The sequence below is a fragment of the Peromyscus eremicus genome, chromosome 8a (genome assembly GCF_949786415.1).
Source record: "Peromyscus eremicus chromosome 8a, PerEre_H2_v1, whole genome shotgun sequence".
NCBI lineage: Eukaryota > Metazoa > Chordata > Mammalia > Rodentia > Cricetidae > Peromyscus > Peromyscus eremicus.
The window spans coordinates 12,511,729-12,535,967 of record NC_081423.1 but is presented as its reverse complement, the minus strand read 5'-3'; the positions used below and the strand labels follow the sequence as shown (position 1 = coordinate 12,535,967).

At 47.3% G+C, this 24,239-nt stretch overlaps 2 protein-coding genes across 6 annotated transcripts in view; one reads left to right on the top strand and one right to left on the bottom strand.

The window, feature by feature from the left end:
• Nucleotides 1-18,619, bottom strand: part of Abca3 (ATP binding cassette subfamily A member 3) — a 63,952-nt gene extending 45,333 nt beyond the window's left edge. The window contains exons 1-7 of one of the 3 annotated variants that reach the window (XM_059270174.1): nt 18,423-18,619; nt 9,248-9,449; nt 6,601-6,735; nt 4,786-4,906; nt 4,413-4,677; nt 3,205-3,332; nt 1,605-1,770 (exon numbers count right to left, since the gene is read on the bottom strand). In XM_059270174.1, coding sequence (XP_059126157.1) covers nt 1,605-1,770; nt 3,205-3,332; nt 4,413-4,677; nt 4,786-4,839 — 613 coding nt within the window. In that variant the 5' untranslated portion in view covers nt 4,840-4,906; nt 6,601-6,735; nt 9,248-9,449; nt 18,423-18,619. Of the gene's footprint in view, nt 1-1,604; nt 1,771-3,204; nt 3,333-4,412; nt 4,678-4,785; nt 4,907-6,600; nt 6,736-9,247; nt 9,477-10,078; nt 10,169-18,422 lie in introns of those variants that run through there. The other 2 variants (XM_059270175.1, XM_059270176.1) reach the window with 2 other exon arrangements.
• Nucleotides 18,620-23,611: 4,992 nt separating this feature from the next.
• Nucleotides 23,612-24,239, top strand: part of LOC131916707 (ATP-binding cassette sub-family A member 17-like) — an 80,799-nt gene continuing 80,171 nt past the window's right edge. For all 3 annotated transcript variants that reach the window (XR_009380587.1, XM_059270173.1, XM_059270172.1), the window contains exon 1: nt 23,612-23,672. Coding sequence is in view for 2 of the 3 variants with exons in the window: in XM_059270173.1 (XP_059126156.1) it covers nt 23,619-23,672 (54 nt within the window). In the remaining variant the exon portion in view is untranslated. The remainder of the gene's footprint in view (nt 23,673-24,239) is intronic.

Genomic DNA, 24,239 nt, shown 5'->3' with positions numbered 1-24,239 from the left:
TGGGGATGTCTTTCACAGGTTTGGACAACCATGCCTGGTTTATGAAATTTTCCCTTTATCAGCTGCTGCACATGTTTTTCACAGCCTCCTATTGGTCATAGGGCTTTTCTTTTGGGGCAGTTTTTTGAGTCTGCACATACTGATACCTGCCAGTCTTTTCCTCTAAGATTAATTTTTTTCTTAAAAATTACTTTATGTATGTGGGTGTTTTATCTGCATCACATGACTGCTCAGTATCTGCAGAGGCCAGAGGACATTGATTCCCTGGAACTGAAGCTACAGATAGTTATCAGACACCATGTGGGTGCTGGGTATTTCCCCCAGTCCTCCGGAAGACTAACCAGTGTTCTTCACCTCTGAGCCATCTCTCCAGCCCCAGGCTTTTTGTTTGTTTGTTTTTGAGACAGGATCTCTTTGCTGTTCTGGAACTTACTATGTCGAGCAGGCTGACCTCTGACTCATAGAAATCTGCCTGTCTCTGCCTCCCAAGTACTGGGATTCAAGGTATGTACCACCGTTCCTGGCTTAGGAGATATTTTTCTATTGCTTTCAAGAAACAAGACAGGCTTGAGGACCTGCATCGCAGCGTCTGTCAGCCAGCCCGTCCAGCTGGGTGACATGGGTACCTGGTGGGACAGCTGGCTGAGCGCCTCCTGAGCTCCAGGTCTACTTACTTGTGTGGAGCCTCTCTTACCTCATACCTCTCCTTGTTCATTTTCCAGATTTAAAAGCCCAACCTAGAGCATTAGCCTTAGGATGGGTCCTAGAACCAGTGGCAGGGCATCTCTAACTGCCTGCCAGCTGTACATTCTGAGTCTTGCTCCAGAGAGACCTGTAGAAGACAGTGTTCTCCAGAACTTCTGGATTTCTACCAGTCTTGGTTGAACTGGGCTATATCTTACCCTGGATCACTGGCCCTAGCCACATCCTATCTCTCTCTAGCTTGTGTCCAAGATGTGCCCATGCTTCAAAACAGACCAACATGAACTGCAGTGAAAGCTGCCACACAGACTATAGTATGCCTAGACAGGGAGTTGGAATAGCCAACAAGAACTTCTGTGCAGGTTACTGAGTTAAATCAAGAATCTGCCGGCTTTCAAAATGTGAGAAAACCAAGCACAGAGAAGGCCAGGGAAGGGAGCATAAAAACCAGCCTGAAAGGGTTGATCAGAATCAGGCTTTTGAAAACCTGAGTGATGAATGTTTCCTTCAAGGGCACATGTCTTCTGAAGTGAGGAGCGGGATGCTAATCTTTCTAAGGCTTAGACCTACCCTTTAGGAGCCAGCTTTATTGGGTGTTTTTTTCTTCCCCTTCACAATTGAGAAATTTATAAAAAGAATTTCTTGGCCAAGTAGTGATGGCACACACCTTTAATCTCAGCACTCAGGAGGCAGAGGCAGGCAGATCTCTGAGTTTGAGGCCAGGCTGGTCTACAGAGTGAGCTCCAGGATAGCCAGGGCTACACAGAGAAACCCTATCTCAACCACCTCCTCCCCACAACAATTTTTTTTTCTATAGAGAAAGCAAGGTGGTTTTGACTCTCACAATGATCAGAAGTTAGCAATCTGGGGCTAGGAACATGGCCCCTAAGAGTGTTTCTCACCTGGTTCACCGCCATCAGCTGATAAAGGTTCTCTTGGCCCTGGGCTTGGGAAAAGTGGAAAAAGAGAAGTGGTGTGCCAGCCTTCGGTCTCTCTTAGAAAAATATTTTCTTTTTGGGTCCACATGTAATTTCTTCGTGTGTAACTGAAGCGTAGGTGGTACTTCACCTGTGGCAACAGAAAAGAAAACCAACAGTTCTGAAGGGTTCAGACTGAAGAGTAGATGTCTGAGTGCCACGATGGTGCATTTCCTTACCAGGATGATGTCACCAGACTCTGACCATGCCCTGCCCTGCCCTGAAATTACCCCAGTGGCCTCAAAACATCAGAGGGAGACACTCTTTTTTTTTTTTTTTTTTTTTTGGTTTTTCGAGACAGGGTTTCTCTGTGTAGCTTTGCGCCTTTCCTGGAACTCACTTGGTAGCCCAGGCTGGCCTTGAACTCACAGAGATCCGCCTGCCTCTGCCTCCCGAGTGCTGGGATTAAAGGTGTGCACCACCACTGCCCGGCTTTTTTTTTTTTTTAAATAATTTATTTATTTATTTTTTATTTCATGTGCATTGGTGTTTTGCCTGAATGTATGTCTGTGTGAGGGTGTCAGGTTCCCTGGAACTGTAGTTACAGACAGTTGTGAGCTGTCATGTGGGTGCTGGGAACTGAATCTGGGTGCTCCAGAAGAGCAGCCAGTGCTCTTAACTGCTGAGCCACCTCTCCAAACCCAGAGGGAGTTATTTCTCCCAGCAGCGACAGAGAGACACAAGGGGTGCTTTTGGAATGCTGCAGCCACTTCTCTTTGTTACCTAGCAACATGAATACTTTTTTTTTTTTTTTTTTGAGACAGGGTCTCACTGTATATCTTTGGCTTGCCTAAAGCTTGCTATGTCGACCAGGATGGTCTTGAACTCACAGAGATCCACCTGCCTCTGTCTCTCAAGTGCTGGGATTAAAGGCACACACCACCATGCCCAGCAATATCATATTTTCAACGCCACATATGCACGATCAATGGAAGGCAACTATCAACATGTGAGACAGTTGCTCAATCCCCCCCACCCCAGGGTTTCTCTGTGTAGCTCTGGTTGTCCCAGAACCTGCTTCGCAGACCAGGCTGGCCTTGAACTCACAGAGATCCACCTGCCTCTGCCTCCCAAGTGCTGGGATTAAAGGTGTACACCACCACCACCCCACCAGTTGCTCAGTTTTAAAACCATCTAGAAAGCAAAGAGCTTCCTCTATTTATTTTTTAGACATATTTAAATCCCAAACACCTACTATTTTCTTCCTTATCCTAGTTGATTTTATCTAAAGAGGCCCAGAGAACTTTTATAAAATCCAGAAATTAAGTGATTTTGTTCATGGGTTGGTAGGTTTTTAAAAACTGTTCTGGACTGACAGGTTAACATCACCAAGCTCCCTCAGTAGGGACTGACTGGCATACTGGTCCCAAGGGACAGTGTAATGTTTACTCTTAGGCAGGTGGAGGTTAAGGAAAAGCATCCATATTTGCAAGTGTGAGGGACACTGCGGACCAGCACAGTGTGTGTGTGTGTGTGTGTGTGTGTGTGTGTGTGTGTGTCTCGGGGGGCGGGGTCAAAGTCTCACCGCCAGTGGCAGGGGGTCCTTGCTGTGGTTGAAGGTGTGCTCAAATACCACGGCTGCCAGCACGTTGGAGGAGCGGTTGTCGTACCGAATGTAGTCCTCGAAGTCCTTCTCAGAGGAAAAGCCATGCACTGTGGACAAAGCAGCAACCACACATTGCCCAATCGTTCCTGATCCTTGAAAAGCCTGGGAACGCCAGGACGCTTCCGATAAAAGACAGCTCTGAAACCCTCAAGACTGGAGCGGGCCGACGGCAGAACTGCTCAGTCAGAGCCAAGCCCCGGATAGCATTTAGTCTTCACGTTGCAATCTGAAGCAGGCTGAGATACCAGGCCGGCAGCAGGGCCAAGTCACAGAGAACAACAGGGCCAGGGGCTGCAGTCCATGGCAGGGGTGCTCTGTTCTCCCCACCCCCACTCTCTCCCCTGATCATGGCAAGTCTTACTTTTATTTTATTTGTTTATTTAATTTATTTTTAAAACAGGGTTTCTCTGTGTAGCCCTGGCTGTCCTGGAACTCACTCTGTACACCAGGCTGGCCTGGAACTCACAGAGCTCCACCTGCATGTGCCATCACTGCCCAACACGGCAAGCTTTAAAAATTGGAGTTCCTCCAATGACCTCTGTCCCCTGGCCTCCTTTCACATACAGGGCTTTACTGTAATCACTTGGTGGGGTAAAACAAGCTAGAGGAGTCTGTGCCATCAGCAAGAGGGAAGGGACAATAGTTTTATCTTGAAAGCAAAGATGTAGAAAAGGAGGCTGGCACACACTCCCGGGCGGTTCCCTCCACAGGCCTCCTGCGGCTTTATTCAGAACTGCCCCTGCAGCCATCCCAGGAAGGCTGTTTGTACTATGTACTCCAACGGTGCTCTGCTCCCAGGATTAAACGGCTTTCCTGGACTGAGTCCACCCAGCTGCCCCTGTTATCACTAGGTGTGACTGTGGAGCCTGATATGACCAATACTGCCACACGTTTCTTCATTGGTCCCCTCAGCATTGGACAGATGGGCGGTCAGGCTCTTGAGCCTCATTTTGTACTGAGAAAAGGTGGCCCAGGGGTTGATAAAGACATATAGCCAACATGATGGGTTGCTGAGTGTGGACCCAGCTTTTCCTGCGTCCTGGAGTCTGAATTCTCTGCACAACTAGAGGCAACATTGTCCCAGAGAACTAAACCCCAAGAACCCCGCTAACCCCTGGGTCTCTCACCTCTCATGTTGATCACTAGCTCCCTTTTCACCGTCTCTGTGATGGTCCTGGCAGCATCGCTGTGGGAAGGGATGTAGGCGAGCTCCCAGCTATCCCCAGGTGGCGGGAAGGAAAAGAACAGGGGCAGCTGCTGGATGGACTGGCCCTGGTAAACTGTGGCATTGGGCACATTCTCTGACTGGATCTTCAAGCGAAGCCAAATCAGGATCCCAGAAAACAGTAGGGGCAGGAGGAGTTCCAACACTGTCACTAGAACCTTCCGCTTCTACAAGAGAAACGACCACCCTGTTGACAGTGGCAAGTGCACCATTCTGGAGGGCTTTCCCTGGGCGTCGACTGGACGATGGCCGCCCTTCCTTGGGCCTGGACTCACCTTTAGAGTATAGTTCTTCCAGAGTAGGAGTGCCAGCTGCCGCAGCACTGCCATCTTCCTGTAGGCACAGTGCCAACACCAACCAGAGACCAAAGGCTTAAAGATGGAAAACTAAAGTGCCCTGAAAACACAGACCACGGGTGCCTCAGGAACCGCTGCAAGCTCTTTCCCTCCATATTTCCCACCTTCCTTTCGGCCACTTTAACCCTAAGCACTCCCTTAGAGCGAAGCATGCCACCCTGATGCTGCAAACACCACCATGTCCAGGGAGAATGCACACGCTTTGGGGCTGCCGCCATGTTCTTTCTTCAACAACACATTTTATCATTTTATTTATTTTTGTGTGTACGCATGTGTGCACATTCGAGTGCCACGGTGCATGTGTGAGGTCAGAGGACAACTTTTTGGAGTTTGTTTTCTCCTTTCCACCATGTGGGTTTGGAGGATCAAACTCCGGTCATCAGGCTTGGAGGCAAACGCCTTCACCCACTGAACTCTCTGGCCACCCACCCCACAGTAAGCTTTTCATGTGCTCTGCAACTGTTGTTGTGGTATTTATTATTATTCAGATGCTTTAGTTGTTATGCATGTCCAATTTAATCGCAAAATATTGCTTTTTACTTAACCAATACAGAACTAGTAAAAGAAAATCCAAGGCTGGAGAGGCGGTTTAGCAGGTAAAAGTGCTTTCAGCCAGCCAAGCTGGACACCGGAGTTTGGTTCCTGAGACACAGGTAAAGGTGGAAGGAGAGAACTGACTCCTGAAAATTACCCTGACTCCCACACATGTACCATGACATGTGTGTACACATACACTAAATTAACCAACCTAAAAAAAACAAAACAAAACAAAACTCAACTTAGTGTCCTGGCTACAGGCAGTTTTTAAGAGTTGAGAGGACTGTGGGGAGGAAGAGAAAAGCAGAGGCCTAGGACTGGGGCCTTCAGTGGCCTTGCTGACCTGGGAGCCCAACGGGTCAGTAGCTGTGTAAGTGACCAGTCATTCTCTCTTGAATCTAAAGGCCACTTTTTCCTGTTGCTATACAAATACTGGAACCCAAGTCTTCACTACACATGACAAGCCCCTCCCCCTCACACCCCTCTTTTTTTTTTTTTTTTTTTTTTGTTTTTGTTTTTGGTTTTTCGAGACAGGGTTTCTCTGTGTAGCTTTGCGCCTTTCCTGGAACTCACTTGGTAGCCCAGGCTGGCCTCGAACTCACAGAGATCCACCTAGCTCTGCCTCCCGAGTGCTGGGATTAAAGGCATGCGCCACCACTGCCTGGCTCTCACACCCCTCTTATTGAGATACGGTCTTGCTATGGAGCTCAGGCCAGCCCCTCTCCCCCTTACACCCCTCTTACTGAGATAAGGTCCTGCCATGGAGCTCAGGTTAGCCCCTCTCCCCCTCACACCCCTCTTACTGAGATAAGGTCCTGCCATGGAGCTCAGGTTAGCCCCTCTCCCCCTCACACCCTTCTTACTGAGATACAGTTTTGCCATGGAGCTCATGCTGGTCTCAAACTCACTAGGTAGCCCCAGGCTGCTCTTGACTCCTTGTGATCCCCTGCCTCAGCCTCCTGACAGAAGTACAGGCACATGCCATCATACTGGGCATAAGAACACACATCCTAAAAGTATCTCTCCTATATTACACATAAATGTAACATTTAATTCTGGCACCCAAAACCAGAGGGAAAATTTGCGAAGAGTTTTTCAAACACAAGGAATAGCAAAAACAACATTTATGAAGGCTGACGATTTAGACAAATGTTACTGAATTTCAATTATCAGAAGCAGAAACATTGAGCTGCTAACCTGGAGAAGTAGGTGGTCAGAGGTAAAGCCGGCAACACCCACGTCAGGAGGATCCCATTCAGCAAACTGAAGGCTTGGCGGTCCAGAGGTGAAGCCCACAAGTGAGGAAGGGAGAGAGCGGCAGGTTCCTGAGAGCTGCAGGAGAAAGAAGCACTTCCCAGCTCAGAGTCTCCAAGTGGGGAAGAGCCTTGGTGACTCACAGGGGGAGTTTAGTTCAGTTAATCAGCTCTATGTTCATGGCTAGTACTAATCAAACACCAATTCTTAGTCAGATGAAGGCAAAAACAGGGTATATAGATAATTCCTGAATCACTCATTAATGAGCAAAAGCTAACATGCTTCTAACATGAGTAGCTGGAGATTAGAGTCTATGGAATAAAGAGAGTTTCTGTTTGTTTGTTTTAAAGAAACCCTAGCTGGGCAGTGGTGGTGCACGCTTTTAATCCCAGCACTCGGGAGGCAGAGGCAGGTGGATCTCTGTGAGTTCCAGGCCAGCCTGTGGTCTACAGAGCAAGTTCCAGAACAGCCAAGGCTACACAGAGAAATTCTGTCTTGAAACAAACAAATAAACAAACAAACAAGCAAAACCCCAAAACAAAAAACCAAACCAAACCAAACCAAACAAAAAAAAACAAAACCAAAAAAAATTCCTGTTTTTACTTTTACAGTTAAAATAATTTCCATAAAGAATCTTTTTAGGGCTGGAGAGATGGTTTGGAGGTTAAGACTGCACACTGCTCTTGGAGAGGACTGAGTTTGATCCCCAGCATGTACATCAGGCAGCTTACAACTGCCTGGACTCCAGGTACAGGGGATCTAATACCTGGGGCCTCTGTGGGCACTTGCACTCAAGTGCACATATTCTCACAGACACAGACACATAATTTAAAAAAGAGAGAGAGAAATGTAAAATAACTTTATTTTAAAAACTAAACATCTTGCCGGGCGGTGGTGGCATACGCCTTTAATCCCAGCAGTCAGGAGGCAGAGCCAGGTGGATCTCTGTGAGTTTGAGGCCAGCCTGGACTACACAGTGAGTTCCAGGAAAGGTACAAAGCTACACAGAGAAACCCTGTCTCGAAAAACAAAAACAAAAACAAAACAAAACAAAATTAAAAACTAATGCAGTGAGGGTGGTAGAGAAATCTCACAAATGAACTTAAAATATGGATTGTTTTTGAGACAGAGTCTTGCATTTAGCTCAGGTTGGCCTCAAAATTATGGTATCAGCCTTCTGAGTGAGCCATGAGCCACCATACCCACTTTTAAAATATGACTTTTAATGACAGGAAGAACTAACAAGTGAAAAAAGCTATGACAATACAAAGCATCATTAATTGGCATCTTAATAAATTAATAACTCTCAAAACTTTTATAATTTTAATTTGTAAGGGCTGCAGGCAGCAGTTTGTCTGTGTAGCTTGTATGAGTTGGGAGTTCTACCCACAAAAACAAATGGATAAATATATATATATATATATATATATATATATATATATATATATATATAAAATAAACTAATTTAGAATAAATATATTTTTAAAACACCAAAGCCAGGCATGGTGGCACATACCTTTAATCCTAGCACTTGGGAGGCAGAGGGAGGTGGATCTCTGAGTTCAAGGCCAGCCTGGTCTACAGAGTGAGTTCCAGAACGGCTAGGGCTACACAGAGAAACCCTTACTCAAAACACCAAAAAACAAAAATAAAAACTCCACCAGGCCAGGGATAGTAATGCATGCCTTTAATTTTTAGCACTTAAGAGATAGAGACAGAGTCAGGTAGATCTCTGAATTTCAGGCCAGCCAGGGCTACATAGTGAGACCCTGTCTAAACAAACAAACAAACCAAAAGAAACCTGCCACTACCAACCACCAAAACCCAAACAACAGCAAATAAAAACTCCTACCAATAAAGTCTTAAAAATAACTATAGATGATTGATAAAGGAGCAGTGATTTAATGACATCTGTTAAGGCCCGTGGTTATTTTTAAATTTTTTAATGTTAATACATTTTTAGTTATTTATTCTATGTGTGTGTTGCTTGTGGGTGTAGATCAAAGACAACTTAGGGAGTCGATCATTTCCTTCTATGCCGGCTCCAGAGATCAAACTCAGGTGATCGTGTTTAACAGCAGTGCCTTTATCCACTGAGTGATTTCACCATTCCAGGGTTCCATAAACAGTCCACTGAAAGGGGGACCAGGTGGCTCTGGTCAAAGCCAGTCCAGACCGGTAACTAGTTTGACTGAGATGAACTTTCTCCCTCCACCAGAAAGGGATATAAAAAGGCCACAGTTCAGAAAGGCTTTGGGGCTCAGGACATAGCTCGGCTAGCAGGCATGCAGAGCACTCAGGGCTTAACCCCAAGTACTGTATAAACTGAGTATGATGGCAAAGCCTATAATCTCAAGTTCAACCTCCTCCACCACATAGCAAGTTCAAGGCCAGCCTGAGCTACATGAGACCCCCTTTCAAAAAGGAAATCAAATAATCTGTTTAAAGAAGTAGATGGTTTCATTTTTTGGCTATTGTCCAAGAATATAAACACTCTCTTGCTTATTCTCATTCCTCTCAGGCCCAGAGCAGTAAAGGACACACAGTTTACACAGCTCGGCAGACTGCAGAGGCAGCACCAGAAACTGACCTTAGTCCCAGGCAAGGCTGGCTGACGGTGTTCCTCCAAGGTTCCAGGGGAAGTGGCCTGGTGGCAGCAGGACTACACAGATGACTCTGGGGTGGAAGCTGTGGGCCCCTGGAGAGAAGCAGTAGCCCTAGGGAGCAGGAATGCTGAAATCTCGAGGGACATCTGGAGGGACCTGGAGCTCACAGGCATGACTCTCTGGCACCTTTGGGTAGATGAAGGGTGCTTAAGCCTAATTTGAAAAATAACCACAAAACACTTTTTACCAAATTAGAAAGTAAGAGAGCAAAATGTGTTCCGAGTACGTCTCTTAGGAACTAGGGAATGTAGATCAGTGGTAGAGCACCTGCCCAATATTCACAGGAGCCTGGTTTAATCCCCCCAGCAACACACAAAAGAGGATACTACTAAAACACAACAGCTCTGACAATGGAGAGGTACAGACTTACAGTATGCATATTTATAGTGGTGCCTGGCACTTTAGGATGACGGCCTCCTAACATGGCTCAGGTTCCTAGTATTATCATCCTTGACAGATGGAGACCAAAAGGAGGTACCAGCCAAGACCCAACTGCAAGTGAGCTGTGTCAGCGCTTGAACCTTGGCCTATCTTAGCCTCTAAATCTGAGCTCTGAGCCCCTGCATACCTTTATCTTTTATATACAGGATATATATTGTGTATACATTACATATTTATATACAATATATATATATTCCAGACACAGTGAACAGCCTTCTAACATTTCCTATATCCCACTCCTAGAATGCAACATTAGAGTCAACCCCACCACCTCTTCACTAATTTGTTCCCGTTCCCCCCAGTACCCTGCTTACTGCTTTGTCCTTGCTAAGCCTTATCTGAAGTCTCAGCGAAGGCTACAGTCGACTTGAGCATGTTGTGTTTGAGCAAAGACATTTAAAGGAGGAGATCCTGGAATTACAAAATCTGGAACACTTTCTGGTTACGAAAGCCAGTGTACGCAAGGGCAGGAAGTTAAGGTTCCTTCACACACTTAACACTTCAGTGGCACTGAAGAGTACTCAGGAGTGGTGATGGCTGAGATCTGAGACTAACCTCAGGGGAGCTAACAACTGCCAGCTACTCTAAGGCAAACACCAACACTTGGTCACTTTAGCCCCCCACCCCCTGCAAGAATCCTCTGAGAACGTCCCACTGAAGAGGGCTGTTTGCTCCTGAGGAAACCATCAGAAAGAGAAGGCAGCCCCCACGCCCCCAAAGGCTTGTTTGCTTCCAGTTAAAATATCAAACATTGCACAAGGCAATAAGTATTTCAATGTTTGTATTTGAAGTGAACAATCAAATGGTTATGTATAAAGCAAGTGCTGGTTTCTGAGAACTCTGTTGGCAGATCGTAGGAGACCTGTCAAATGGTCTTTCTCACAACAGCTCTTAGCTGAGGGACTATGGGTTCTGCCAGTCCATGAGCACTATGGTGCCTCTGCTCAGCAGCAAGCTAGGAGAGTCCCCATCAGTGCCAGGATGGAAACGAGTGCCTCATTCATACCAGGCGAGGACTCTACCACCAAGCTACTACGGTAGCTACACTGAGCCATGTCACGTGATTTCTTTGTGCCATATAAATATCTGCAAGTATGGAGCAAAGCAGTGTCAATGCTTTGGAGAGGGTGCTTTGGAGCCTTCAAAACTAGTAAAACTTGCTGAGCCGTGGTGGAAGAGGCTTTTAATCCCAGCACTCCGGAGGCAGAGGCAGGCGGATTTCTGTGAGTTGGCTCCAGGACAGGCTCCAAAGCTATACAGAGAAACCTTGTCTCAGAAAAACAACAACAACAACAACCTAGTAAACCTCAGCAAGGACCTGGTGTCAAGCAGGAAACCCTTTGTGCCGTGTGTCTGTCATGTCCTTGGCACTGGTGCGTCTCCCTCAGGGAGTCACAGGCCTTGACAAGAAAGGAGCCTTCATAAAGCCATAAATAGGCCTGTTGAGGATGCTCTAAGAGAGCTGATGATCATGGTGCTTTACATCCTATATAGGCGTGTGACACAAAGGTGTCCTGGTGGGCAGTGCTGGCCACACTTAGGGCTCTTCCTTCAGTTCCTACTGCTTTGCCCTACTTGAGATGCTTTTAGGAAAGCATTTTATTACCCATCTGGAGAATTCTCAGCAGCTAGCCAGGACCAAAGGTCTATGTATGCGCATACTGAATGTAATTAATTAATATTTGCTGACAGAATCTGTGGCTTTTTAGGATACACAGACCAGAAAGCATTGATTCATTCAACAAACATTTGCCAAATGCTTAATGTGATGGGTATTTGTACAACATACTAAGGATTTACTAATGGACACAATAATGCTCTTACAGTTTACAGTCTGTAATGCTTATCTCTTTTATAACTTGGAAATCAAGCTAAGACAGTTTAGTCAGGGTTTCCATTGCTGTGAAGAGACACCATGACACAGCAACTCTTATAAGGAAAACGTTTAATTGGGGCTGGCTTACAGTTCAGAGGTTTAGTCCATTATCTTCACGGTGGCACGCAGGCAGACATGGTGCCAGAGAAGGGGTCAAGAAGAGCTCTACATCTGCATCAGCAGGCAGTAGAAGACAGTGACCCACTGGGCCTGGCTTGAGCTTCTGAAACCTCAGAGCCCACCCACTTCCTCCAACAAGGCCACACCCACTCCATTAAGGCTGTGTGTGTCCTAATCCATTCAAATAATGCCACTCCCTATGAACCTATGGGGCCATTCTCATTCAAATCACCACAGATAGTGTCCCCAAATCCTGGAGTAGACAGGGATTAACTGTATGTATGCAGACAGCAAGTAAGACAGACAGAGGGCTGGGTGACTGTGGTGTTCAAGTTGCTTCATCACTGAGGTGTTACTGGATGACCAAGGGGAGAGGAAAGAATGGGAAAAACAGCTACCCTGAAACCTGAACATGGACACGAGCCTGGTAGCAGCAAACAATGAGACGGAGATGAAAGCAGACCCCAAGGCTTATTTTTTAAAAATGTTTTTCAAAGACAGGGTCTGTCTAGTATGTAGCCCTGGTTGGTAGAACTCACTATGTAGACCAGGCTAGCCTCAAACTCACAGACGGACGCCAGACCCCGAGGAATGAGAGCAGAACCCTAACATCCACCTGCCTCTGCCTTCCAAGCACCAGCATTAAATCATGTGCCACCATGCCCGGCCGACACAAGGCTTTGGACTCTGCCTGAGAGAGAGTTAAAGGGTACATCCCAGCTGCTGGAGCACATGTGGCCTACTTCTACTCTGATTTTGTTCATGGTCTTTTTCTGAGGCTATTTAAACACTGGAAAATGTCAAATGCAATGGCTTCTGCAGATGGAATACGTATTACGAAATAAAATGGAGAATAACAGGCACATTTTTAGGGTATGGCCCTCATCTGTGAACTTACGAGTTGTTTTCAAGTGGGGTCAACAAGACAGTACATGACAGTAGAGGAATAGTGAGCAATGTTCTTGTATTCTCTAAAATAAGAAAAAAGCTTCATGAATATTTAATACATGGTGGACTCCGGTTTTGCCCATTGTGAGGCAGTGGCTGTGGATCCTGATAAAGAGCCTATAACATGGGTGGTGGTGGGGCCTCTCTCAGGAGTTTATTTAAGCATCTCAGACATAAAGTTCATGTTTCAAGATATCATTTTTTAAAATTATTATCTATATGGTATTTTTGTCTGCATGTATGCCTGAAGGCCAGAAGATGGTACCAGAGCTCATTATAGATAGTCGTGAGCCACCATGTGGGTGCTGGGAATTGAACTCAGGACCTCTATAAGAACAGCCAGTGCTCTTAATCTCTGAGCCATCTTTCCAGTCCTCAAGGTATAATTTTTTTTTTTTTTTAAAGGTAACATGAGGGCCAGGCAGTGATGGCACACATGCCTTTAATCCCAGCACTCGGGAGGCAGAGCCAGGCGGATCTCTGTGAGTTTGAGGCCAGCCTGGTCTACAGAGCGAGATCCAGGACAGGCACCAAAACTACACAGGGAAACCCTGTCTTGAAAAACCAAAAAGGATTAAAAAAAAAAAAAAAAAGGTACGATGGATGTTTTGTTGTTTTGTTTTGTTTTGTTTTGTTTTTTCGAGACAGGGTTTCTCTGTGTAGCTTTGCTCCTTTCATGGATCTCGCTCTGTAGACCAGGCTGGCCTCGAACTCACAGAGATCCGCCTGGCTCTGCCTCCTGAGTGCTGGGATTAAAGGCGTGCACCACCACCGCCCGGCTGGATGTGGTTTTTAAAAAGAGACAGGGCCAGTGAGATGGCACAGTATGTAAAGACGCTTGCTGCCACCCATGGTGACCTGCTCAATTGCTAGAAACCACAAGGTAGATGGAGAGAATCGACTCTCATAAGTTGTTCTTTGATCTCCCCCCACATATGTGCACAGGCACACGCACACACACACACACACACACACACACACACACGTGTGCATACATACACACAATAAACAAACAAGTGTAATAAAAAGTTTAACAGAGACTAACCAAAGCTTTACAAAGTTTTGTAGTTATCTGGGAAGTGATGACAAGCACCTTCAGAGTTCACTGGTGAGTTCGCAGAATTCGCAGGCGTTACTGGGGGGATTTAAAGAGAGGTATGGACTTCTTTCCTGAAATTTCCAATCCTAGGGATCTTTAAAATTTTTAAAATAACAAATAATTGCGACAGTGTGTGAAATTGCCTTAAAAGGGGGAGGGCAGAGAGATGGTTCAGCAGTTAAGAGTAGTGACTGCTCTTGCAGAGGACCAGGTTTGGTTCCTAGCACCCATGTGGCAGCTCACAATGTTCTGTGACTCTAGTTCTAGGGGGTCTGATGTCTGTTGCTGGCTTCCATGTGAAAAGCTGGGCATGGGAATGTGTGTCTGCAACCCCAGTGCTGGGGTGGGAGCCAGTGCAGAAGAGCGGTGCAGAGGCAGGAAACTGCTGGAGCTTGCTGGCCAGCCAGTCCAGCAAACTAATGTGCTCCAGGTTCAGGGAAAGAGCCTGTCTCAAAACCTAATGTGGAGAGCAAAAGAGGAAGCCACTAATGTTGACCTCTGGCCTACACACACGCCTACACACACACACACACACACACACACACACACACACACACACCCCTATGGGTATACCCTCCCATTGAAAAAACCCTCTCCCACACAAAATCCCCACACTCGAACTTGTCCCTTCAAGGAAAAGGCGACAAGATACAAGAATTACAATTTTCAAACAATTCATGCCAAGAACAGAGTCCTAGTGAGCATGTGTGTCTGAACATAGATGTGCTGTGGTTTGGACCCTGTGTCTCCGGAAGGCCCATATGTGAAAAGCAGAGTCCCTAGCTCAATACTACTGACAGGAACTTTAGTAGGTGGGGCCTGGTAGGAGGTCTCACACCACTGGGACACCTTTGAGAACTCTTTTGGGACCCAGCCATGTCTGCAGCTTTCATGTGTGCCACCTGCTCCTCACCTTACTATCGGCCTCAGAGCTATGGGCCAATTGATCATGGGCCAAAACCTCTAAAACTACGAGTCAAGATAAGCCTGTATAAAAACAGTTGCCTCAAGTATTTGTAAGAGCAATAAAAAGCTGACGAGCATAAGACAGTTAATAATTATACTGCCACAGCTGCTATATGAGTGCCACAAATAAAGACACATGCCAATAAACATCCAAGACCAGAATTTGCGTCTTTTTTACCTGCAAACATACACCAGCCCAAATCCATCCAGAACATTTGCCATGGCAGGTAAACAAGCTCAGACCCAGAAGCACAGCATCTGTGCCTACACAATGCGTATCATATTTATTTGTAAGTTCTACTGAAATGAACAGACTGAGAACCGGCATGTCCACATGCCAGGACTTAGGTTTCACCTGAGCGACTCAAGCCTGATCTTGTGGCTTTCATTTTACAAGGCATGGTTATACTATAATTTTTGTTCTATTAATATGTTGGAAGTTTTTTCATCATGTTAACTTTACCTCTTAACTCTTTTGTTTGTTTGTTTGTTTGTTTGTGATACAGTTTCTCTGTGTAACCTTGGCTGTCCTGGAACTCACTCTGTAGACCAGGCTGGCCTCAAACTCAAGAGATCCACCTGCCTCTGCCTCTCAAGTGCTAGGATTAAAGGCGTGCACCACCACCACCTGGCCTCACCTTGTGTCTCTTTAAAAGGTCCATATTCATCTATATTTCTAGATTCATTTGTTGGGATTTATTATTCAATTATATATGACACTCTCAAATTCCCTTCTATAGAGCAGTACACAAGGAAAGTGTATGTGGATGACTTGCTTACATAGTGGCCCTTATGTGGATGAGGTGATCAGGGCCTGCAAGCCAGAGCCTCTGCCTTAGAGCCCTAGGAAGCCAAGTCTGAGATGGGGTGATTTGTTCTGTAGGCCCAGATAGATAGAGAACTGTAGTTTCTGGAACATACACTCACTCACCATTACTTGCTCTATCCAGACCTGGTGGCAGTGGTCTCCTTAGAACAGGAAGCTCTTGGTGAGAATCTTGGCAGGATATATTTTAGGCCAAATATGTGGCCCAAAGAAGGCTCTATGAAGAGAATTCCACAAAACTTATGGTGCTGCTTGCTTTCCTGCCTAATTCCCATGCTACAGCCTTTGTCCCATTCCCTGGATAACTAGCTTTTCTGCCTTCTTAGGCATGGGGAATGAGGTAATGAAGCAACATGAGTCCCCAGAGAGGTAACCATGGATCTTCTGTAACAAGCAAAGCAGCAAGGAGTGCATTATGGCTTTTGCAAAGGTGACTACTGCCCTGTTGACTCCAGGCCTTGTGCCATTCAAGGGGAATGGGCATCAGCGCAGGGATGGCCCACAGGCCCTTCTCTCCACACAATATGGACATTAATGCAGAGATGGGCCACAGGCCCTTCTCTCCACACACAGTATGGGCATCAATGCAGGGATGGCCCACAGGCCCTTCTCTCCACACAATATGGACATCAATGCAGGGATGGCCCACAGGCTCTTCTCTCCACACAGTATGGGCATCAGTGCAGGGATGGGCCCACAGGCCCTTCTCTCCACACACAGTATGGGCATCAATGCAGGGATGGCCCACAGGCCCTTCTCTCCACACATAGTATGGGCATCAATGCAGGGATGGCCCACAGGCCCTTCTCTCCACATATAGTATGGGCCTTCAGCACTCTAGTCTGCTTAGACTATCACCCGGCATATTGCTGTCCCTGGAGGAAACCCTGCATTTCCTGGCCTACTTTGATGCCAGGCCCTCTCTAATGCTGTCTCTGGTTAGCAGCAGTTCTTTCTCTTAGCTGTAAAACAGAGTCTTCTAGGAGTGTCTTCTGACAGAGACTGATGTTGAGGCCTACCCATGAAGACTGTGGGCTTTGGTCTGGGCACGGGAACATTTCTCTGGGCAATTCTACCGCCTCAGTCTAGATCTCCTGCTCCTAATGGAAATCACTCCTCTGGACACCTGTGGCAGCTCTTCTGGAGGTGCTGTTGGCCACTCATCTCATTCTTTAATGAAAACTACATTATTTAATTCTTTCTTTGTGCTGTGGCGGGGGCATGCTTACACCATGGTGTCTATATGGAGGGCAAGGACAACCTGAAGGAGTTGGTGCTCTCCTTCTACCACATGGGTCACAGGGCTCTAACTCAACCTGTCCGGTTTGCTTGCCAAACACCTTCACCACTGACCCATTCTGCCAGTCCTGTTTCTGTGTTCTGCCAGTTTCATGTGAGTAGTGCCATTCTAAGATCTCTAAGACCATCTCTAGTGACTGGGAGTCATGCCTGGAGCCTTGCCCATTAGAAGAGTGACAGGCATACCTAAGAGTTCTAGAATGGAGCTCCAGACAGACTCAGTAGCAAAGGAGCCTCCTGCCAATTGCCAGGAGCAGGGTTGGAGGAGAAACCATAAACTCCATAAGGCCAAGTTAAGCCTTCTCAGTTAAGACTAAGTCAAAATAGTTTCCATGAGACTACCTGGTCAAGATAATATGAAAAGCTAGTGGCTTGTTAAAACCGCTACAACTACCTTGTCATGCTCCAAAAGGCTGTTCGGCCAGATTGTTGGTACAGCACCTTAGAGGAAGATGTTAGCTGTTTTCAAGGGCTCAGTTCAAACCATTGTGGTGAGGGAGATTCCTACGGCATCCGCTTTTATCATCTTTCCCTCTCCCTACCCCCCTCTCTCATTTCCCATGAGGCAAGCTTTCTAAAATGGTCTCAGTCTTTCAAGCTTAATAACGGCAACACCAAAACTTTCTGAACGAAATAAGGTTGCTTAGGAGACAAGGGTAGAACTCATTTTCTTGAACTTTGCCTGGGTCTCCACATTGTTACTACAGAGCCTCGTCACTCATTCTGGGAGCATTTCCCGATTGCTCCTGATTTGCAGACACCAAGTCCCTATCCATGATTCAAGAATCTGCCGGGTCTGGAGGCAAAGGGGCAGACAGAAATACCCTCTAAGACAAGGCCCGGATGGGCCACACACAGGGAAAGCAGGGTCTCTCAAGCATGCAGCACCAGGGCCATCTGCCCTGGACCCAGGCTTAGAAGGCGACCCTATCCCTCAGGGGCTGGCTGAAGTTCGGAGCACCAACGCCAAGACACCTGACCCTGGGCACAATTGCTGCAGGACCAAAGCCCACACCGGTGGTTCCCCCTTCCCTGTCTGGTCCTGCACACCGGGGGCTTTGCCAACTTCAAGCCCTACCAAAGCACCCTTTGAACCCTACGCTGAAGTTCGTGAAAATGAAGAAGGTGGAGCTTGAAGGACTCTGATGCAGCGAGGAATACCATCCCGCACCAACACCGACCCGGTGGTGCGCCGGGAGCACTCGGCCCGCCTGCTACCCCGCAGCCAGGAATGCGCCGGAGGGCGGCGGCTGTCTGTCCATCTGCCGGGCCCGCACAATGGACCCCATCACGACCCTGGCTGTCTGAGCTGGTTCCTGCGCTCCCAGCGGCCCCGCTATGGCGGGGACACACCCAGGCTCGAGGACGCCACGAAAGCAACACCTGGGGCAACACGCGCGGACGGTCCCGGCGCGAGGCCGCAGGCTGGGGCGCTGCCCGCGGGCAGAGTGGAGACACGGGCAAGGACGGCAAACCTCAGACCCCGGAGCTAGCGCGCGAGCGACGGGTCCTAGTGGCACTCACCGACCCTCAGCGCCAGGGTGGCGGCGGCCGGAGGAGCTCTCTCGCCAGGCTCCCTCCCTTAGATTCCCGGTTCCGCTCCAGCCTCGCAGGGGCGGCTGCGGCCGGCGCTGACAGCTGAGGCCGCCCTGCGGGGAGGAAGCACCGGAGACAGGCGCGGGTGCTAAGAACGCACCAGGAAGCTCCGGCTCCTACAGGGGGCGCATCGGCCCGCGCGTGCGCAGTGGGCCGCCCCTGCAGGTGCCCCGGGTTTGCTCCCGGCCGGCTTTGCCTCGCCTAAGCTTTGGATTCCGCGTCTGCGCAGTGCCTCGCACATGTTGCCCAGCTCCGACAGAGGGCGCTCCACGTCGCGCTACGCCCGCTCCGAGTTCACCGTTCCGGATCCTGCGTCTGCGCAGTACTCCACGGAGGTCGCCCCTCCCGTGGGCGCGCGCGTGCGGGTGGGGTGGGGCGGGGCCGTACGGCGCGTGCGTGATGGCTTGCCCCTGCGGGTTTGGGTCCGCACGCGCGCGCGCGCGCGCGCGCGCCTGAGCCTGCAGCACGCCCCTGTCCGTGTCCAGCAGGGGGCTCTGTCCGGGGCTCTGCTTCCGAGACTGAGCGGGCGACGCCGGGAGACCGAGCCCCGGGGCTGTGGGCCTGAAGCTCGTCTCCGGACAACTGTGTTTCAAAGCAGTCGAGGCTGTAACATCAGGAATTTCACTTTCGCGGCGGGTTTTACCCTTTCAAGTTCCTCCTTCTCCTCAGGGCCCTCGCTCCACCTCACTCCTGTCACCAAGGGAAGGTGCTACTTTCTGCTCCTGTCTGAGCAGAAGAAACCCAAGTTCCAGTGAGGTTAGGTTGAGGAACCTTCCAGGCGACAGCTGGCAGCGAGTAAAGCGAGAGTCACGACCCAGCCCAGCAGCACGGCTAGGAGAACGGAATCGGAGTGGGGTGGGGCTGGGAGAGGGTATTAGGGTTCTGGCTCCCCTCAGGCAGAAGGGTGGGGCGTTAGGGTTCCCTCAGGCAGGAGACTGAGGCGAGAGGGTTGGAGGTCGTGTTTCTTCAGACAGGAGGGTGCGAGCATCCGCGTGCCCTCCGGTCGGCTCAGGCCGGAGGGAATGGCGCTGGAATCATAGGTTCCTGGATCCAGGGCTGTGCAGCCGCGCGGCCGGCCCGGGAGGAGTGGGTCACCGGGTGGAGCGTGGGCGACTGCGTCGCGGGGCCAACAGTCGCAGTGGGTCCCTGAGTGCCCGCGGCCACCGGCTCGGTGCGGGCGGTGAGTGGGGCGCAGCCTTCCCCGGCTGCGGGGGGCCGGCCGCGGCAGGTGCTGTAAGGTAACCCCGGGATCGTGACTTCCGAGTCAATGTCAGTTTCACTGTGGTCATAACCCCTCACTCTCTGGGGTCCAATATGGTTAACCCAGAAGGTGGGCTCCCTGGCACATGGTCATCCCTGGGGACCTAGAACACCTTGCACAGAGACAGCTCTAGCCAAGTTTGCTGAATAAAACAGTCATAAAGACCTGGCTTCAGGTCTTGAGTCCTTCACTAGTGTATTCAAGTCATTTCACTTTTCAGAATCTTTATTTCCTATTCCTAAGATTGAAATGGTAACAAGAGCAAATTCAAGAGTTGTTGTTTCCTCCCTCCCACCCACCGTCTTTTTTGAAAGTGAAATGAAAAAAAATTGCATGTTTAAGGGATTATAATGCCTAGCACTTAAATGCCAATTAAATGGTAGTATGATGCATGTCTGTAATGAGCATGGGGCGGGGGAGCAATTGAAGAAACGTGGTGATTTGGATTATTAGCGTGCTGCAGACATCTCCAAAAGACTTTCCATCATTCTTCCAAACAGAATGTTTTTCTCATTCTCTAGTTAGCCTGGCTAACTAGAATTGTACTCTAGCCTGTGTCTTCCTTAATTGCTTTTCTTGCAAACCGGGACTTGTCATTGCTAGCTTAAACTGATTAGAGCTGGCAACCCCTTAGTCCTTTCCAAACCGAATCCTTGTTCTGCAGAACTAAATCTAGGAACAGAGCTGAATGACTTAGAATTTCCCTTACATATAAGATGGGACTGGGAGTTTGATGAAGAATGTTCCTCAGAATCTCACAAAATAGGTGCTTGTGTTAAATTCACATTTTTATTGTGTATTGACTGTACAGATGAAACTTGAAATGTAAATATTAAAACACCCATTTAACACAATTCAGAGTCCTCAACAATGTATCGTTAAGCTAGTGAAGATATTGTAATTTGAAAATAATATAAACAGAATTGCATGGAATGCACATAAATTCATTGAATATGTCAGTGAAATATTTAGACTTGTACTATTAAATATCCAAGTAGTGCAGAAACTATAGTAACATTGCCACAGCTGTGCTTGAGTAAATCACTAAATATCTTGCTTAAAATATAATTTGCATAGCTTTTAATCATTTAGAAAATGTAGGTGATTCATATGGATGGATCAGTACATTCCCAAATTTAAAATTTAACAAATATTATATGAATATATTCTTGTTGAAAAATTAAAACACCTATTAATGGGGGTTCAGATAAACCGGCCAGAGAATATGAGCATGGGAGATGTAGTTTGTGCCCAAACGGGTACGTGGTGATGTTGAGATGAGAGTCTTTATTTAAGTTGGGGCCTGATGAGTAAGCCTTAGGTCATTGGAAGACCCTTGGGAAAGAGTAACCTCAGCTGGTTTAGTCACTCTTTGTCATCCTGCCTTATGATGCAATTTTTCATTTCTGTGTGTTTCTTACCAGTGTGGTACAATCTTCCCTGAGTTGATGAAGCTGCAAGGGCCACTACCAGAGCTTGGTGCTATGTTGTGCTTTCAGCCTTCAAAACTGTAAACCTCTTTTTTTTTTTTTCCGTAAATACTTATTCTCATGTAGTTCATTATAGTAAGAGAAAATCAATATAATGATTTTTTAAAAATTTAGGTGTAGCTGGTTATGGTGGAACCTAAGTACTGCATCATATTTTTAAATATTTTATTATTTATTGTGTATTTGCCTGTCTGTCTGTCTGTCTGTTCCTCCACGGGGACCCCCCCCCCCCGTGTGTGTGTGTGTGTGTGTGTGTGTGTGTGTGTGTGTGTGTGTGTGTGCGCGCGCGCGCGCGCGCGCGCCTGTGGAGGCCAGAAGAGCACATTAGATCTTCTGGAGCTGAAATTACAGGCAATTGTCAGCTGCCCCGTGTGGATGCTGGGAACTGAACTTGGGTCTTCTGGATGGACACTGAAGCCAGCTCTACAGTCCATGCACCTTATTTGACGCTCATGTTTCAGCTAAACTATCTGGATAGTGAGCCCCCAAGATCTGCCTGCCTCTGCTCGGCTAGAGCTGGGGTTACAGGCGTGTGCTAACTTTCACATGGGTGTTGGGGACTGAACTCAGGTCCTGCAAGCATTTTGTGCAGCAAAGATTTTACCCACTTTAGCCATTTCTTGAGCCATATCCCCAGTCCTGAAATAAAAAAACATTTCTCTGCTTAAATATGCTAAGAAGAGAAATAAACATGAAAAATAGATATGGATGTTTTGAGTGACTGAAATTTTATTTAGAATGGTCAATGAAAACCTCACTGAGAAAGTAACTTCCAAATAAATACCCAAAAGAAACTAGAATTCTCCATGTAAAGATATGAAGGAATGGTGTACTTGGCAAGAGAAATCCAAATGTTGGTGCAGTGGTGTGTTTATTGTGTTTTGGAACAGTAGCTAGGCCTGTGATGTTGTAGCAGGAACAGTAAAGTAGATGAAATAACAGAAACTATATACTGCAGAACTTTGTAAGTCATTGTAAGGCAAGGCTTTTTCTTGGAGAGAGATGGGAGCCATCAGAGTTTGTGGTGGAAGAGCAGAAGTGGTCTGACTTAAACTTTATTGTTCTTGTCATTGCATAGAAAATTAGTTGCAAGATGACAAGATCAGGTGCAGTGATTCCCCTGCTGGGGCTCCTGCAAGAACTCAGTCAAGGCAAGGGAAGATGAGAATCGGGGTGGTGAAAGGCGCCAGTGAGTATTTCAAAGGCTGGACCAAGTACAGGTTTGCGACAATCTACATTTAGGCTTCAAAAGAGAAGGCAGTAACAACCGTTAACTGGAAGAATGGAACTGATATGAACTTGTGGTGATATTGTGCACCCTAATAAACTTGCCTGAGGATCAGAGGACAGAGCCAGCCACTAGATTAGACATAGAGGTAAGGCAGTGGTGGCTCACACCCTTAACCCTGTCACTGGGGAGGCAGAGATCCATCTGGATCTCTGTGAGTTCAAGGCCACACTGAAAACAGAGCCAGGCAGTGGTGGCACACACTTTTAATCCCAGTACTGGGAAGTGTACACACCTTTAATCCCAGGAAGTGATGGCTGGGCAGAGAAAGGTATATAAAGTGTGAGGAAACAGGAACTCACTCTCTTTAGGCTGAGGATTTAGTGGAGGTAAGAACTAGTGGCTGACTGCTCTGCTTCTCTGATCTTTCAGCTTTTACCCCAATATCTGGCTCAGGGTTTTGTTTTGTTTTTTATTATAAGACCATCTAGATTTGAACAACACGAACTGAGGTGAATAAGACTGTGGGATGACTTGTTTTAGGGTGACCATAAATAGGCCAGGTCAGTTTTGAGATAAAACACAGTGGGGCAGGGACAGCTGTCCTACAGTTGACTATTTGGGAAAAGAGCTTGAGGTAAAGTCCAGGCTAGAGATATCAAAGTAGACCTTGTCTGAATGTATGTGGATCCTATCATGGCTATGTGAGGTCACATGTTGGCATGAAAAGGAGTCCAGTGACTGAGCCCTGCAGCTCCTTAATGTTTACAGGCTGTGGAGAGGAGGAAGAATCAGCCCAAAAAGATGGAGAAGGATTAACAATAGAAAGAAGAAAAGTAATTTGAAATATTCTGAATGCCCACAAGAACAAAGTTATCCAAGGGTGCAAAGAATATTTCTGTTTTTGTTTGTTTGTTTTTTTTTTCAGGACAGGGTCTCACTATGTAGCCCTAGCTGTCCTGGAACTCACTCTGTAGACCAGGCTGCCATTTAACTCACAGAGATCTGCCTGCCTCTGCCTCCCGAGTGCTGGAATCAAAGGTGTGCGCCACTATACCTGGCTGAAAGAAAACTTCTTAACATTTTTGTGTTATACATAATATTGTCTCAATTTGTTTTCTGACTAGCGGTGAGCTGGGGGTACAATGGCAGTGTTCAAGAAGTTAAAACTTCTTCTCTGGAAGAATTTCATCTTAAAGGTATGGGTATGCTTATCTTTGGGGAAGATGTAGGTCCTCAGGAGCAACTGCATGTTTAAGTTAAATAAGTTACAGTCTTAGTTTCTTTTCCCGTTGCTGTGATAAAACACCATGACAAAAGCCACTTAAGGGAGAAAAGGTTTGTTCTAGCTCACAGCTTAAAGGTATAGTTATCACGATGGGGGAGTCATTGTGTCAGCTTGAAGCAGGTGGTCACATCACTGTAGCTAGAGTTTTCCTGCCTGACCCACAGTCAGGACAAATCTCTCTCACCTGCCAGTCCCACAGCCACTCAGACCCGACCAAGTAAACACAGAGACATATTGCTTACAAACTGTATGGCCGTGGCAGGCTTCTTGTTAACTGTTCTTACAGCTTAAATTAATCCATTTCCATTAATCTATGCCTTGCCACATGGCTCGTGGCTTACCTGCATCTTCACATGCTGTTTGTCATGGTGGCGGCTGGCAGTGTCTCTCTGACTCAGCCTTCCACTTCCCAGCTTTATTCTCCTCCTTGTCCCGCCTACACTTCCTGCCTAGCCAATGGCCAATCAGTGTTTTATTT